The sequence below is a fragment of the Pollachius pollachius genome, assembly GCF_949987615.1.
Source record: "Pollachius pollachius genome assembly, chromosome: 4".
In the NCBI taxonomy this organism is placed as follows: domain Eukaryota; kingdom Metazoa; phylum Chordata; class Actinopteri; order Gadiformes; family Gadidae; genus Pollachius; species Pollachius pollachius.
The window spans coordinates 16,011,676-16,029,259 of record NC_136937.1 but is presented as its reverse complement, the minus strand read 5'-3'; the positions used below and the strand labels follow the sequence as shown (position 1 = coordinate 16,029,259).

At 48.9% G+C, this 17,584-nt stretch overlaps 1 protein-coding gene across 1 annotated transcript in view; it reads left to right on the top strand.

Annotated features, from left to right (window-relative positions):
- The window catches only part of LOC307074201 (netrin receptor UNC5D-like), a gene marked incomplete at both ends in the record, with an annotated part of 180,244 nt that overhangs the window by 72,211 nt on the left and 90,449 nt on the right, over window positions 1–17,584 (top strand). Inside the window, one exon of the mRNA XM_079734229.1 lies at window positions 14,748–14,945. Coding sequence (XP_079590355.1) covers window positions 14,748–14,945 — 198 coding nt within the window. The remainder of the gene's footprint in view (window positions 1–14,747; window positions 14,946–17,584) is intronic.

The following is a 17,584-nucleotide window of genomic DNA, read 5'->3' as shown; positions in this document are numbered from 1 at the left end:
CTATAACAATGGGCATTCTGTCTGGGCCCTCTCTCGAGACTGGAGCGTCTGAGGGGGATGTTGAGTTGACACATAGTGTCATACGCCCTCGGTAAGCTTAAGAGGAAGCAGAGATTGAGTCTGAAGGACTCAGCGCGAGAGACGCTACGACGGGGAACATTGCAGGGACATAAGGTATTACAGCTGCTTCAAGGCGGCTAACAAGTAGCTAAATCCCCCGGAATAAGGGGGTCGTTGCATCGATTTATAATGGGCTGCAATCCCAGCATGCCTTGCTCTGTCAATGCAGGAGGATATAAATCTGATATCCATGCAGAGATCCTTTGATCACCAAGGCCATTGATTGCATTTAGTGAGGTTTTGTTTAATACATATTCAAATGGGTGGCATATGAAATAGGAATGGTTAACTATCATAGAAGTGGCGGTATTTGAATAGGGCTTGATAGATTGCATTAAAGCCTGAGTGTTAAGCCGCGGTCCGTGGGTTGTGTAAAGATGCAGGGGATGTTATTGATTGTGTCGTTATCTGGTTTAATGTCAATCTGTATTTCCTATTTTTTTTATTATTATTGACTATCACACTAAACAAATAACACAATGTTTCATTAAGCAAAAAAAAACGTGCCTCAGAATGTCGTTGGGGATATTTATCGGATTGTTCTTTCTGATATTGTCTCTTCTCACATTGCATTGTGGGAGTCGATGTCCAGGATTAGCAATAATCCCAGGTACTTGGTGAGTGTATTAATTTATGGAGAGCCATGAAAACTACATCCTTGCTGACAAACCTGTTTTAATATATCCAGACCCACACACTCTTAAACATTCACACGCACACACACAAACATACATGCATACACACAGGTAATCTTTCAAACCATCTTAACTCAGTATCTACGGGTAACGTGAAGATAGGAATTACACACTAGATTCCCATACACAAACCGACACGCACACACACACACACACACACACACACACACACACACACACACACACACACACACACACACACACACACACACACACACGCTTGACGAGCTGCATAAACAGAGTGGGTCACAGGAGTTCAGTGCGGACCTCTCCTGCTCTCATGTTTTTAAGATGAGGTGATGACCTCAACCTTAACCTTGTCTTTTATTTCCTGCACCGCCGCGACTCTCTGGACTTTATTAGAGTGATTGCCGCAGATAATGAAACAATATTAATTTACAGTCTCTCTTGTGAATATAACACACTTTGCATTTCCCATAAAAAGCAGAGCCGCCGCCGTCACATTTAATCATTCACAGCCCCAGCCCGAGACTTTTGCAGACTGCTCGTCATCCGCGAGCTGATGACAAAAAGGGTTGGTTAAAACGACTCCCAGATAATACCCCCCGCATTTAGCGATGGAGAATTTAGTACGAGAAGTCAAGGGCCTTCACCAGATCATAAATGCCAGTGGGCCATTCTGCATGCAGACCTTCCTGGATTATGAATAATTTAGAGCTCATTTCAGACCATCCGTGGCTCAGGATGAGAGACTAACTGGCTGATGTGGACCAGAAGTTAATCTGTTGTTTAGACGACTGAAACACCAAAATAAAGGAATATATACCTGTGGAAAACAAAATTAACGAATACAGATTGAGTTTAGTATCTGAAGAAACGAGCTGTACACAAACCATTGGCCACGATTTGCTCCTTGCAGTGTCCTCTGATTGGTTCTCTAACGAGGTGGTCGAGGGTCTGGTGAACGGGAGGGTTCTGCCAGGACTACCGTTGACTAAACCATTTCCTCCATTCCACCAGACACATGAGCTGCGCCCCCTCTGAAAGACTAGCGCTTCTATTGTGATCCACGCACACACACACACACACACACACACACACACACACACACACACACACACACACACACACACACAAACACACACACACACAGCCGTCGGGGCGATGACACCGTTTTCTTCTGTACTCCGGGTGTGTGTCAACGTCATGAATATCCCACTGGAGCAGCCGGCAATAAACAAGTCCCCAAAACAACAACAACAACGTGTGTGTGCCACAAACGCACCGCGTCGTGCTGCCCACTCTGCCGTGCGCTTGCTTGCTCACGGGCCGCTGATGAGACGGACACGGAGCAGAGTGTGTGCGACAAGGGTTAAGACGATATGCTGACACACGTGTGTGTGTGTGTGTGTGTGTGTGTGTGTGTGTGTGCGTGTCTACGCTTGACAAATGCAAGCAGCCATGCTTGAAATATCACAGTCTTTTTTTTTGTTTTGTTGTGTTTTCTCATTTCAATATTAATGGGGTGGGGCTGGGATTCACGAGAAAACAAGCCCCCGTCTCGCTCCGACTTATTAAGAAGGACGACAGAGGCGAGCGCTTCATAAGTAATGAGCCGCACAGCCATCCGTGGTGGGGATGCTGTTCTCTGTGCTCGGCGTTCAACGTGAACAATAACACGTGCATTCTTTATAACGCCGAATACGTCTTCTAAAAGGGGACCGCCACCGGCCCCGGGCTCAGACGGAGCAGACTCCCAGCGTCCCCCTCTGCTACGAGGATCTCAGTCCCTTCTGCTTCATAACTCATGTGAGCTTGATCCTATACGCTCCCTTTGCTGATCGGGAGGTGGAGGAGCTCCATCAGATTGGCACCACCACTACCGGGCGGCTCCACCACCAAGGGTGAGGAGTCTGAAGGAGGAGGAGCCTCCCCTGGGATCCACAATGGAAGAGCACAGCCTCTCGTCCTGGTCCTTTGAGCCGGCCTGTGAGCTCCGTACGTGGAGCACAGCCGTGCGGAGGGCTTGGGGAGGGCTGGGGGAGGGATGGGGAGGGGGGGTGGAGGGCTGAGGGGGGGAAGAGGAGGTCGGATGGGAGAGTAGCGGAGTGGTGTGGAGGTCCCATTGGGAAGAAAAATAACTTTTTCTGATGCATTTTTCACGAAGCCATTAGGGTCCCCTTTCTTCTTCTGTGCTGGGAGACACAGAACCGCGCTGTGGATGGGGGATTGAGGACATGCAGGTCATGTGACTTATAGGCCAAGTACTGTTTGTTGCCCCCTCTATGGTGGTTATGTAATGTAGCACAGCATTGATGATCAAGTTGTATATCGGCTGTATGTATGATTCAAGAGTTGTTATTTGGGTGTAAGTTGTTAGAAAAGGCAAGGCCATCTATCCATTGTCAGCTGTTAGTGAGTGAAATGCGCTGTGGGAATATCTGGTTTGAGTCGGCTGTGCCTGCCTCTGTATGAGACCATTTAGATTCAAGAACGCTCCCAGCTGATTTCTGACCAATCAGGGAGCCTCTTCTTTGATTGGCTCGGGGAATCCATTTGTCTGTCAATCACAGCTGCGTGAAATGCCGACCCTTAAGAAAGGGAAACTTTTTGGGAGTTTTTTAGTTTTCAAAGCCTACTCTCTTCTTCTCTTTCTTTACCACGCTCAAGTCTTACGTACAGTAGCATTAATGGTTGAATAGAATTGATCTTTTTAAAAATATATTTTAAGAATTAATATATATTTTTATTTTTAATTCATATAGAGCTTCTTTATGAATAATTACTCTTTATAAAAAAAGTTGGTGGATAATGACACAAGATTTAGTGATGATATCAGCCCCATTATACACCATTTGCCTTATAAAACTAAAATACAGAAATTCATCTAGAAAATGCTGAAGGATGCTATCAAGACAAGACAACATGCATAAATGGATTAACCTTAATGGATTGTAAACCTTCTAAAGAGCCACGATTGCCACAATTTATTCATGAATGTGATTAATAATGGAGTTCCATTACATGTGTTCTGTGTTAATCATAATACATGTGTTCACAACGTTATCCCAGGGAACGACATACTGAAGGGAATATGAACGGCGGTAGTCTGTGATAGTGTGTTAGCACCGTGTGCGCCGTGTCAGGTTGTGGGCGTGTGGTTGTACTCACAGAATGTGTAGCATAGCACAATTGTTTTGTCTATGTGTGTTTGTGTGTATGTGGGTGTGTGTGTGGGTGTGGGTGTGTGTGTGTGTGTGTGCATCCATTGCTTGACAAACCTGTTGGGAAGAAGCCAATGTGTATTAACTGCACACAACTATCAACCACACAATTTGTATCCGAGTTAAGTCAGCCTCCATCCATTAAGTCGATATCTAAGATCGGTATGCCTAGCCACTGAGACCAAGTCACAAGCCGTGAAGCCGTGTATTACCGGTCCGCGGGACTTAGCTCTTGTCTGCCTCTCCTTTTTGGCAACCTAACCACATCAGACACTGTAGCTAACACTTACATACAGTGATGGACATTAGCATTGCACTGTAGCTGTCACCGCATGATGTTTATCCCCCCCCCAACTTACTGAAAGCTAAAAGCTGAATGTAGCACCTTTTTCTTTTTAGATAGTCTTTATTCGGTGTTGGTGGGGTGAGGAACTCAACATCTAAATAATCGATGGGATAAATGTGTGAAAAGTGTGAAAGTCACCCGAAAATGTAAAGATAGTTGGCTTTCCAAATGTATTTTAGTGCAGCTTGATTTTTAGTCATGTGTAGTGTTTTAGTGTGAAGGTTGACGGGTAGAGCTGTGTGAGAGAGAGAGTAAGAGAGAGAGAGAGAGAGAGAAAGAGAGAGAGAGAGAGAGAGAGAGAGAGAGAGAGAGAGAGAGAGAGAGAGAGAGAGAGAGAGAGAGAGGGTGTGCTCCCTCTTTGTTATAAGGTTGACATCTCAGGTAACCCACTTTTGCTTGGGCGTGTTTACTCTTTGATTATCGTCGGAGCAGAGGGAGAGCCCTCCTCCCCCACCAGCCGGGACCAGGGCTGACAGGCTGTCACAACACAGACGGAGTCGACGCATGTACCACCTGGGCGTTGCCTAGGCGACCCACCACATACACACACACACATACACGCAGACACGAACGCTAAGCATCAGGGTATCACACACACACGCACACACACACACACACACACACACACACAAACACAAGCATATATATGCAGACACGTACGTTCAATTCTATGTATCACACACGCACGCACATACACACACACATATATATGCAGACTCGTATACTTAGCATCAAGGTATTGCACACGCATACACACGCATATACAGTATACACAAACACCTCCACAGACATATAAACATTCCATCCCACATGCATACAATTAAACACACCCAACACATATACACATACATATTGTGGCAACCCGTTTCCCCGATTGTCAGATACCCGGTACGAATTACACAGAAAGCAGGGGTTAAAGCCGCATTCAGCGTTTATTTCCGCAGCATAAATAGTCTGTCTACTCGTGCTAGGGTCTCCGTGAGCCTCCAGCTCGCCGGCGTGGTGCGGAATCCCTCCGTGGCACTTCCTCGTGGTGCGGACTCTCTCCGTGGCACTCCCTCGTGGTGCGGGCTCTCTCCGTGGCCCTTCCTCGTGGTGCGGACTCTCTCCGTGGCACTCCCTCGTGGTGCGGACTCTCTCCGTGGCACTTCCTCGTGGTGCGGACTCTCTCCGTGGCACTTCCTCGTGGTGCGGACTCTCTCCGTGGCACTTCCTCGTTCGCCCGGTCTGGTGCGCCTTTTAAACCCGGCTTCGGGTCCTTTCCCTTCCTCCGGCCAGGTGTCCCTGATTGCGCTGATTGGGGGGGGAGAGACGTGGTGCTCTCTGTCGCCGGCTGGGGGTTGGCGACGGTAAACCAAGTCTACTGAGTGTCCTCGGACCCGCCCGGTCCGAGGTCCGGCGGCGGGATGCCACACTCCTCCACCGCTTGCTCAGGCCCCTGGTCGTCAGTGAGCCCGCTCAGGCAGGCATCCCGGCGTGACAGGGCGTCGGCGTTCCTGGCTCCGGCCATCCACTTCAGGGGGCCGTGGTTGGTGACCAGGATGACCTCCCTCCCTAGGAGATAGTACCTGACGCTCTGGAGGGCTGGGAACCACCGCGTCACTCGAGCGTTGGCGTCCCTGGCTCCGGCCATTCACTTCAGGGGGGCGTGGTTGGTGACCAGGATGACCTCCCTCCCTAGAAGATAATACCTGGTGTTTCGGGGGCCCCGGAACCACCGCGTCACTCGTGCGCCGGTGTCCCCGGCTCCGGCCATCCGCCCCAGGGGGGCGCGGCCGGCAACCAGGACGACCTCCCTCCGCCCTCCACCGGCTCCGGGCCCGATCGGCCCACCCGCGGCCCAACGCGATCTGCCGCAGCGGCCCAGCGGTCGACGCACCCCTGGGGCCGGGGTCCCCGGCCACCTCCATCAGGTCGTCGTCGTCGCCATCGCCGTGGCCCGTGGGTCCAGAGGGGACCAGGCAGTCGTCGGCGCTCCCGTCGGGATCCGGAGGCCCCACAGGTCCATCTGTCCCACGGAGGCCGTCCCCATCCACGTCCAGCGTGACGGCGTCCCCGCTGGGGATCGACACGGACAGGCGATCGTCCTCCGCCCCTCCAGCGGAGTCCCTTGCTCCGACCGACGTCCCCGCCGCCTCCGTCTCCGCCCCGGTGCCGACGCCGGCCCCTGGCTCGGCCCCGAGCCCCGGCTCCAAGTCGGCCCCGAGCAGCGCCACGGCCCCCGGCTCCCGCGAGGCCCCTGTCGCGGGCCCGGCGTCGATGTCGGCCCCCGGATCGGCCTCGAGCTCTGGCTCCGAGTCGGCCTCGAGCAGCGCCACGGCCTCTGGTTCCGGTGAGGCCGCGGGCTCAGCCTCCTCTGTTCGCCCTCCAGGGGGCGACGGAGGCCTGGTGGCCCCGTAGGCCTGTTGAGCTCCCCTCACCCCTCTGCGGGGTGGTTCTCTCCGGCTCCGGAGTTCACGCGCCGGGTCCTGTAGCCGGTGGAAGATCGGGCAGTCCTTCCCGATTAGCAGCGGCACCGGTAGGTGGGGTACGATCCCTGCCCGCGTCGTGAATACCCCGTGCGGGGTCCGGATGACGACGTGGCAGGTCTCGAACGTCCGGGCGTCCCCGTGCATGCAGGTCACTTCTATGGGTGCGCCCTCCTTCCCGCCCGCCAAGTCGGGGCGGAGGAGAGTGACCACGCTGCCGGTATCCACGAGGGCCTGCGTGTCCTGGGTCATTACCCGCGCCGGTATGGTCGGGCTTCCCGTTTTCCCCTGCGCCCAGCAGGTCGCTCGCATGCATGGCTGCGTCTGCTGCCGGCGTGGCTCGTCTCGCGGCCCCTCCTCCCACGGCCTCGTCTCCCGCGGCCTCGTCTCCCGCGGCCTCGTCTCCCGCGGCCTCGTCTCGGGCCGCGTCGTCTCTGGCGGCGTCGTCTCCGGCTGCATCGGGGCGGCGGTCGCGGCGGCGAGTTCGGTGAGCCGTAGTACGGCCTCGTAGAGGAGGGCCAGACTCTCCCTGGTCTCCCACTGCTGCTGCTGGGCGGGCGTCGCCGCGGTCCCATCCGGGTTCTGCATGCCGGCTGCAGGGGGTTCCCTCACAAACCCGGCCCGTAGCGCGGTCGAGTTGCCCGCATCCTCCACCATATGTGCCAACCCGTTTCCCCGATATTCCCCGTTTGTCAGATACCCGGTACGAATTACACAGAAAGCAGGGGTTAAAGCCGCATTCGGCGTTTATTTCCGCAGCATAAATAGTCTGTCTACTCGTGCTAGGGTCTCCGTGAGCCTCCAGCTCGCCGGCGTGGTGCGGAATCCCTCCGTGGCACTTCCTCGTGGTGCGGACTCTCTCCGTGGCACTCCCTCGTGGTGCGGACTCTCTCCGTGGCCCTTCCTCGTGGTGCGGGCTCTCTCCGTGGCCCTTCCTCGTGGTGCGGACTCTCTCCGTGGCACTCCCTCGTGGTGCGGACTCTCTCCGTGGCCCTTCCTCGTGGTGCGGGCTCTCTCCGTGGCCCTTCCTCGTGGTGCGGACTCTCTCCGTGGCACTCCCTCGTGGTGCGGACTCTCTCCGTGGCACTTCCTCGTGGTGCGGACTCTCTCCGTGGCACTTCCTCGTGGTGCGGACTCTCTCCGTGGCACTTCCTCGTGGTGCGGACTCTCTCCGTGGCACTTCCTCGTTCGCCCGGTCTGGTGCGCCTTTTAAACCCGGCTTCGGGTCCTTTCCCTTCCTCCGGCCAGGTGTCCCTGATTGCGCTGATTGGGGGGGGAGAGACGTGGTGCTCTCTGTCGCCGGCTGGGGGTTGGCGACGGTAAACCAAGTCTACTGAGTGTCCTCGGACCCGCCCGGTCCGAGGTCCGGCGGCGGGATGCCACAATATAAGCAGACACATTAACATCCAAACACACATACATAGAAGTAAACAAACACACACACAAATACTTAAGCACACACACTCAGTAGTTTTGTTTATAAACAGGTTGATTTTGAAGACGTGTGATGAAATCCGCGCCAATCCTTCGATAATAAAATAATAAATGTGTCATCATCGTGAAAAGTTAAATCTTGATGGTTTTAGCAGTTTGCTGATGACCTAGAAAGGTGTTTAGGATCACAATAATTGGGCTTGTCCATCGCAACATTACAACGTAACAACGCAAAGTCAGTGACAGGAAATGTTATTTTGGTAAATGATCATGAAATGATTTGTCATTACGGGAGGCATTGTAGTAGGGCTCTACGGTATGGACTAAGATGTATATCACGGTATGATTTGAGGCATAGATGTTAACGGTATTATTTCACGGTATGTTAATTTTATCTTCTAATTTAGATTTAAATGCTTTTGAAGGGGAAAAATACTGGTTTGGCAGCTAAACTACATTAAAAAAAATGCAAAATCTTTTCTCTAGTTACTTCCATCTCTGAAAAACACTAATGTTTAGTAGTATGGAATTCTTTCTCCACTTGCTGGTAACGCGTACCTGGGATCGAGTGATTTGGGCATCTCTGTAAAGCCCTTTGTTTCGACATTTTGAAAGGGAACCATGTCCTTGCACAGGTAAACAGTGAGAGCGTTTGTTATCTCGTTCCACCGCTGGCTTATTTGGTCGTAAGGACTGGCTTTGGAAAATGCCTGCAGAATTGATGTCTGTGGAAGAGATGCAGGGACAGCATCACGCTACCAGCGTCTGTCTTGTATGGTGTGGAATAAGAGCTCGTGAAGGGACTATTGCGCAAGCACGCAGGCACAATAGCGTTCTGCCTGAGAATGCAGTATCGCTGTCAAATCTGTCCCTGGGAAAATTAACGTTGCACCAAATTGAAAAAGGAACTACGTTTCGTTACCATATTTTCGGTAGTTGCGTGTAACCTTACTTTTTTCATGAAAAAGTAGTTACGTTACTGTATTAACGTGTTACTTACTTTGTAACGCGTTAAACACAACACTGTCTACTGGTCACACTGGTCTCACGGTAACGGTAAAATTCATACCGTAGCGCAAATTCACACCAGTGTACTTTCTATACCGTTTATACCGTACACCCCTACATTCTAGTATTTGAAACTGCCACAGTGGTTCTCATACGTGGCAAAAACAATGTTTTCCTTAACCTGGTTGATGTTGATGGAGGTTTTAACGACAGCTCTCTTGGGGCCTCTCAAAGCGGTGCATGACCTCCATCAAAAATTCTCATGATGCATTCTGATGTACGACCCCTTTAGAGATGGTGTTTTGGTTGGCTACTCACAGCTTGGGCCGGATCAGCAGTGGAACCCTCCTCCGCTCTGTCCCGCCTCCCTCTGTCCACAGTCACATGATCAGAACCCAGTGTTTACTGTCGCTATATTCAATGCAACGTCTTTCTGTCACTGGCTTTTAATTGGGCGGATGAGATAACGTTGGACTTTCCAAAAATGTAGGAATGTTCTAAAATAGGCAGCAGGTATACTATCGCACTAATCGCTCCAGCAAGGCAATTCAGTAACTCTAAACTTTACTTCCCAGCAATGTAAATCAACCAAAAATACATTTCATTCCGGACCAAGTTTACAAAAAAGAAAGGAGAATATCTCTCCTTTTTTAAAAACTATCTAGCGCTACAATAAGCCGCCGTAATGAAGTTATGGATCCCCCATTTCAACACTTTCAACGGCCAAGCGGCGGTTTATCTCCACAGCCAGAGCCCCTCTGGCTGCTCCTTCTAACCAGCGGGGACGTAAAGCCCCCCCACCGACCAGGAATCTCTCTTCTAAATCCCTGAGCAGAGTGACGGCTGCCGTTCCTCAGCCCCCACATTGCTCCAGTCCGGTTTATATCACCTCCTTCCACCTCCTCTCCTTTAATATAGCCGCGGGTCCCCAGAACCCCGCCCCCCGAGGCGTCCACCGCCCTGCCAGTCGCTGGTCGACCTACATCCACTCCCCCTCCTTCATCTGCAGCCAACATCAACTACATTCAAGAAAACACACCCCATGTTCATGTGTGTGATGGTGGTGATGGTGGTGGGGCTGGGAGGAGTTATATATAAAGTCGGAGGAGTTATATATAAAGTCCTACAAATGATGCCTACAGATGAAAGACCAGAGGGTCGCATCAATCACACAGACACACACTCACAAACACACACACTGACATGTCTGTCTGTGCTGGCCATGCTCTCAGCTCTTCTCTGAGTTGTGTGTGTTCTTCGATGTGTGGGCGTGCGGCCTGGATGAGGTTGTGTTTGGAAGGAGAATGAACTAAGAAGTTTGTTGCCTTTTCTACAGTTCCTTTGATGGCCCTCACAGAGGCGCCCTAGGGGGGCACTGGGAAATGGCGGGAGATGAGCTGGGGGCGTTGGTAACCAACTGGTATTTCAGTACTGTAGTAGCAAGCAACTGTTATTTCATAACACACACCTCTATGGAACTGGGAGAACTCGCTGGACATAATGCCTTGGCCACGATCAGGAGCGCATAGTGTTCATAATTGTGTTGTATCCTGTTAACCAGCATAGAATCCAGTGTTAAATCTCAGCTCACAGTAGGGATGCGCTAAAGTGCAGTTTAAGTGCGTGTATGAGTGCGTGTGTGTGTGTATCGGGATGGTATTTAGATAAGGGAAAATTTCCTTCTCAAACTGGTGATAAGCCGGTTGTCTCCATGCTTGGTGGAATATAAATACTTACTTCTCTCCTCAAGCCGTAAGATATTTTAATAATAAAGAATAGTCCTCCCAAAGTATTTTTTTAAATCGCTCTTGGATAAGTCTTCATGGTTCACATTTTTTGGTTGATCTAAACAGATGATCCCGCGGTGCCTTCCTCACTATCTCCAACACCTACCCTTCATCTGCTCTCTCCACACACACAAAAAAATCTCTCCCTCTGCCATCACACACACACCAACACACACACACACACACACACTCACACACACACACACACACACTCGCACACACACTCACACATACACACACACACACTCACACACACCCCCACACACATATATACACACACACACACACACACACACACACACACACACACACACACACACATTTCATCACACTCCTACTTCACAAACAGAGGCAGTGGAGGGGAGGGTACTGTTTTTTTCCCCCTGTTTACGAAATGTCAATGTGTTGCTGAATAACAAATAAGTATGCTGCTGCTTCTTAGTTAACAAAACAGAAAATTCATTAGTCGATTCTGGAGGTTGTATGTTATGTGTAAGCAGCTGCCTCCTGCCTGGTTAATACCCAGGGCTTATCATCCCCTGTTGTCTTTGAGGGGCGGGGGGGTAGGACTTGGTAAAACCTTGACAAAAATGATAAATGCGATTAACTTCCATAATATTTTGATTGAGTTTATTCATTGCGATTAACAGATTATCGATACAGTTTGCCAACCTGGCAACCACGTTGCGTTGCCTGGTGTAATTTAACAAGCGGTAGTGATTCCTCTAACCCGAACCCCGCACATGGAAGGTTCTAGCACTGCTTGTGATTGGTTAGGGCGCTTATTGCTGAGTTGTGACCGTTGTTGATTCGTTTTGAATGTAATGGCCGTGCAATATCATTTATTTAGTTATTCATGCATTTTGTCACAAAAGAAAATTGCAATGCATTGATTGTAACTTTACTGATTAGATAATTGCAGAAGCGATCAGATAAAAATGCAATTAACTGTTCAACCCTAAAGCCTTGCCACTGCTACAGCTGGTGGTGGTGAAGGATGTGGTGGAGAGCGGGGGGTGGAGGGGTTGATGGTGTTGCTCAGTTGTGGTATTAGTGGCTCTTAATGCGATTTGTAATAGGATATGGAAAGAACTTGTCGGCTGAGCAAAAGTAGATGGAGTTAGAGGTTGCGAATGTCATGGGAGATTCCAGGCCTTCTGATCATTATCCCATAATCGATCGGTCCCTCGAAATGAAGCGATGATCTTGAAAATGAGCTGTACTCTCAAAATGCTTGTGATGCGGCTTCTCATCGCTGCTTGTTGAAGGAATCATCAGTGCAGCGGCCCGTTTTATGATTGGCCGGTCTCTAAACGTTTAACCTCTCTCTCTCTCTCCCTCTCCCCCCCCCCCCCCCCCCCCCTCCCTGTCCTTATGTATTTAAGCGTACCTACTGACGTTGTGTATGAGATGCATGGAAGCTGACTGAACAATATTCCCAGATCGACTGTGCGGTGCGTCAGAGATCAGTGATCTGCTAGATTGCTGTTTTGTATCTATGCTGAATTATTGAAATTGCAGTCGCTGCTTTCCGGGCGTTGTCAAGTAAAACTACTACTTGCTTTGAAATGAGCTACTGTGGCTTTTTTTTTTAAATGATTTTATTAAAAACTATGGCTCTATTTACTAAGCACCTGCGGATATTTTTCACGGGTAATTAATATTTGCTGCACCTGCTTCAAGGTTCTTCCTGCAAAGCCATAAAAGCACTGTTTGTACAACCTGTTTGTGTGTGGGTGTGTGTGTGTATGTGTGGGGGGGGGATATGTATACCTGTGTGTGTGTGTCTGAATATGTGTATGAGGTTGTCTGTGGTTGCGTGTGTGAACACACCTCTGTACTGTGCACGGTGTATATACTCTGCAATGTCTGCATGTGTGGTCATGTGCATGTATCGGATAGCGTGTATGGGTGTGTGTGTGTGTGGGTGTGTGTGTGTGTGTGTGTGTGTGTGTGTGTGTGTGTGTGTGTGTGTGTGTGTGCGTCCCTGATAGAGTGTGTGTGTGTCTCTGATAGAGCTATCACTCAGCCCTATTGCAGTGACATCTTGTTTTCCACCAGACCGGCAGGATGTATCTGGGTCTCCCTTGTGTTATTGCTGGGTTGACCCAGTGGTCGTAGATCACCGTGGAAACCAGGGAGTGAACGGAACACCACTGGTTGCTGAGATGACCAGGAAGGAACCGGAGGGGGCGGGGTCAGGTGTACCGAAGAAAGAACGAAGAATCCGATAAAACATGTAAATGAGCTGGATCGCTCTCAGAGTTTGATTTGAAAATAAAAATAATCTAATCTAATGAGTAGAAATATGTCATTAATAATATGACATTGTCAATAATTATATAAGATGTACCTTTTCAAAGCTGTCAGTCCCCAAACAATTAGAAACACACTGAAGCAAACTCTATAATGACAACGTTAAATACTCAAATAATATGTCTTAATACGTGGTTCCCGGGGTCTGTTTCCAACGAACCCCCATACATGCAGACAAGCACACACCTACACATGCACACACACACACACACACACACACACACACACACACACACACACACACACACACACACACACACAGAGGAAAATCTCTTGAACACACACACACACACACACACATACACACATGAGTAAGCACTCCCCATAAGGATAGACACTGACAGGCCCTCACAGACACAGACAGACACTCACGCACAAACACATAAACATGCATGCATGCACACACACTCATATACACACACACACACACACACACACAAAGACACACACACACAGATTTTATCTCCTCCCCTCAATCTAGAATATCCTTCAGGGGCGGGAGAAGGATTAGATCGATCCAGAGGGAGAGAGAGAGAGAGAGAGGGATGGACAGGGTAGGAAGCAGAAGAGAGGAGTAAAGTGGAGGGGGCGCGGCAGGGGGTAGAGAGATGGAAAGAGGGGGGGGGGGTGGATGGGAGTGAGCTCTGTAATCCTTGTGGGGAAGGATAGAGATACAGCTACCTGGCCTTCTGAAGGCTTCACACTAACCATGGACAGGTTTCCCCTGTTATCCTCAGGGATTTAAATACAGTGTAATCACCTCCACACCTCCACGGGATCCAATCACGTGTCAGGAATACCAATCAGAAGACACAAGCACACGCTGGGAGATGGCAGAGTGGCTCTCTTGTTGGGTTGGAGTTGCAATATGAGACTGTTTACCCCACTCGCAGAAAAATTATCATTACAGTAACTTACCTCCTCTGGATGGGAAATAACTGCTTCTTATTTTCTACGTGCCAAACATGGAGTTTTTTGTCATTATGGTGTGTTTGTGTGCTTTTGTGTGTGTTTGTGTCAGCAGTAGCTTTGTGAAGTTTGTATTGTATGGATTCTTTCGGCTGTCTTTGAGTCATTTCTGGGATTTATTCTTGATGTGAGTTGATGTGATCTGTGCCCATTTAATAAAAATAATTTAATACAAATGTGTGTAAATGCTAAATATTTGAGAATAAAATGTCCGCTTAAACACATATTATTATTTATTTATGAATGTATTCATATATTGTATATATGTATCCATTTTTCATTTGAAGGTGAATAATGAGCCGGGAAAATCAAACAAACAAAACTTACACAGGCTTAAACAACTGTAATGTCCAGGTAAAGGCACTGTGACCTTGTGTATAGATGTATGTAGTGACCGTGTGCCTGTGTGTGTGTCCCAGGGTCCAGGGGCGAGGCCCTCCAGTCCGGGACCCTCCCCCGCTTCCTGCAGGAGCCCGACGACGCCTACATCATCAAGAGCAACCCCATCAAGCTGCGCTGCCGGGCCCAGCCCGCGCTGCAGATCTTCTTCAAGTGCAACGGGGAATGGGTCCATCAGAGCCAGCACCTGGCCCAGGAGCACACCGACCTGGGCACCGGTACGGAGCACACCAAACACGCATGCACCGCACACAAGCATGCACTCAGTCACACACTAATGAACTCCCTCACTCACACACTTATTGACTCACTCACTTATGAAATCACTCGTAAACTCACTCACTTGCTCACTCACTAACTCAATCGCTCCATCACTTGCTCATACACTCACTCAGTAACACGCTCATAAACTCACTCACTCACACTGGACAACCCCCCTCCCCCACACACACACACACACACACTGGATTCAATGTACCGCAGTGTTGGAAGAAAAAAACACTAGGCATGTACAGAGACACACACGCACACACATACACCCGTACGCACGAATGCAGTCATGCACGTTCAAGCGAGCACACAGTCATCATAGACACAACCTCCAACTACAACTCAATCCTACACATATACACAAATCTAGTATGTGCGTACACACACACACACACACACACACACACCCCACCCCCCCCCCCCCCCCCCACACACACACACACACACACATATAACCTCTAGCTTCAATCTTGCTTGTCAAAATTGCTCTCAGTTTAGAACAGGGTGAGAAGGTCTGAAGATGGAGCTCAGATCCTCGGTGGGCAGGTATTACAGCTTAAAGGATGGATTCTGCAAAAGGAGCCTTTTGAGTACGCCTCAGGCTACACCCATCTGCCGGCTTCCTCCACCCTTAAAGTATATATCTGCCTGGCTGTGTTAGCTCATATGTCACGCTCATACGGCGGTAATAGGAGCACAGTAGCCCCCCAGCCATAAAAGGCTTTCATTGTTTGTTTGTTCGATACTGCGTCTTTGAGCGCTCCGGGAGATGATGACGGCTAGCTGGCTGGTGTGTGATGCAACACGGGTTTGATCCCACCTTCATGTGGCTCCACGTTCGCGCTGAAAGAATTGAACAGGATCGACCCGATCTTGATCAAGATTGGATTTCAAGTGAGAAGAGAGATCATCATGACAACCATGGAGTTAAATGTGTCGACTTGACGACCAGGAGAACGACGGGTAAAATCACACATTTGCCGTTAAATTGGTGGAAAGAATCCAAACTTTCCCTCTGGTTTGTGATAAATGCATCAAGCCTGTATTGGATAGAATTGCATAATATATACATGAAAGGTTTCACGACAAAAACGCATGGCCTCAAAATACCGTTCCTAATTGTGAATGTGACCGCCGTGAACAAAGGCCCTGATGGCTATCTCCTGTTAGCGGCCGAGACCCGGTCGCTACGTCTTCACTGGCCCGGTCTTTTATAGACCCGGCTCCCATCTGTCTCCTTATCACCAGTCACCATCGCTCTCGCTCGCTATCGCCTTCTGTCTCTCTCTTTCTCACTCTCGCCATCACTCTCTCTTGCCCTCTCTCTCTCTCTCTCCCTCTCTATCGCTCTCTCTTGCCGTCTCTCACCCTCCTCTGGAACAGATGGGGCAGATAGGGGGTGAAATGAGAGATAGACGGGGAGAGAGAGAGAGTGAGAGAGAGAGAGAGAAAGAGAGAGAGAGAGCGAGAGCGAGAGAGAGAGAGAGAGAGAGAGAGAGAGAGTAGAGGAGGAGAGTAAATAGATAGATGAGGGCGTGTCCACCTAGATCTGTGCTGGATAGTTCAGTCTACCAGCCTACCCAGTGGACTGAAGTAAACGTTGCTCATCTAACCAGCACAGATCTAGGTAGACACCCCCACTAGTGATGTCATATGGGGCAGATTTTTGAAACGGCTTGTAAGGCTTATCACACTCATATAATATGTCTCCTTTAAGGGGCAAATTTTCCGATAAAGACTGGCGACGTTTTATACATTATCCCGCTTTTTACACGGCTACTTGACAAAACTAAAAAATAACTTCACACGGTGTGTATTTGTACAATTTATTTGTTACCATCATTCGTAGTGTATTTATACAATTTAGTTGTTACCATCATTGATCAGCAAATCAGCAAAGAAATAGTCCGCCAAAGAGGTTGATGTCGCTTAGCAACCGAGTACGCTGGGGTTGATAAGTTACCGGACTACTTTCGGAGTGATGCGAAAGACAGCAAAAAAATTCCACTTTACTTGTCAGCGGTAAATTATACTTAGCAACGGTGAATTATCATATATAATTCACCGCCAGAAGTTGTGAAGGGCCCATGCAAGTGAACGGAGCATTCCACGGCATTGAGAAGACCCTTGTAATAAACATATAATGCCCTATATAGTGTAATGTCCCAACATATATATGAATATAACTTGAGTGTGGTCTTGCTATTGTTATTCCACAACATGCTTTCTCAACTTGGGTCATACTGTTGTTATAAGGGTCAAACCGCTCCCATAGTTGAGTCGTATTGTGAATAGAGTTATGCTATGACCCTATGAATGTTATTGTTTTGTCATATTGTGAATTAAGTTATGATAAGTAAGGACATTATGAAGTAATTTAGTTGAGTCATATAGTGAATAAAGTTATAAGTTATGACATTATGGAGTAATATATTTGAGTCATATTGTGAGTAAAATTTTGTTGAGTTATGAAATCATTGATTTAAATTGTTGAGTCATATTTTCAATAATGTTATGTATATGTTATATGTAATGTTATGAAAAGTTAGGACGTTATAGAGTTATATTATGGGGTTATTGAGGCACA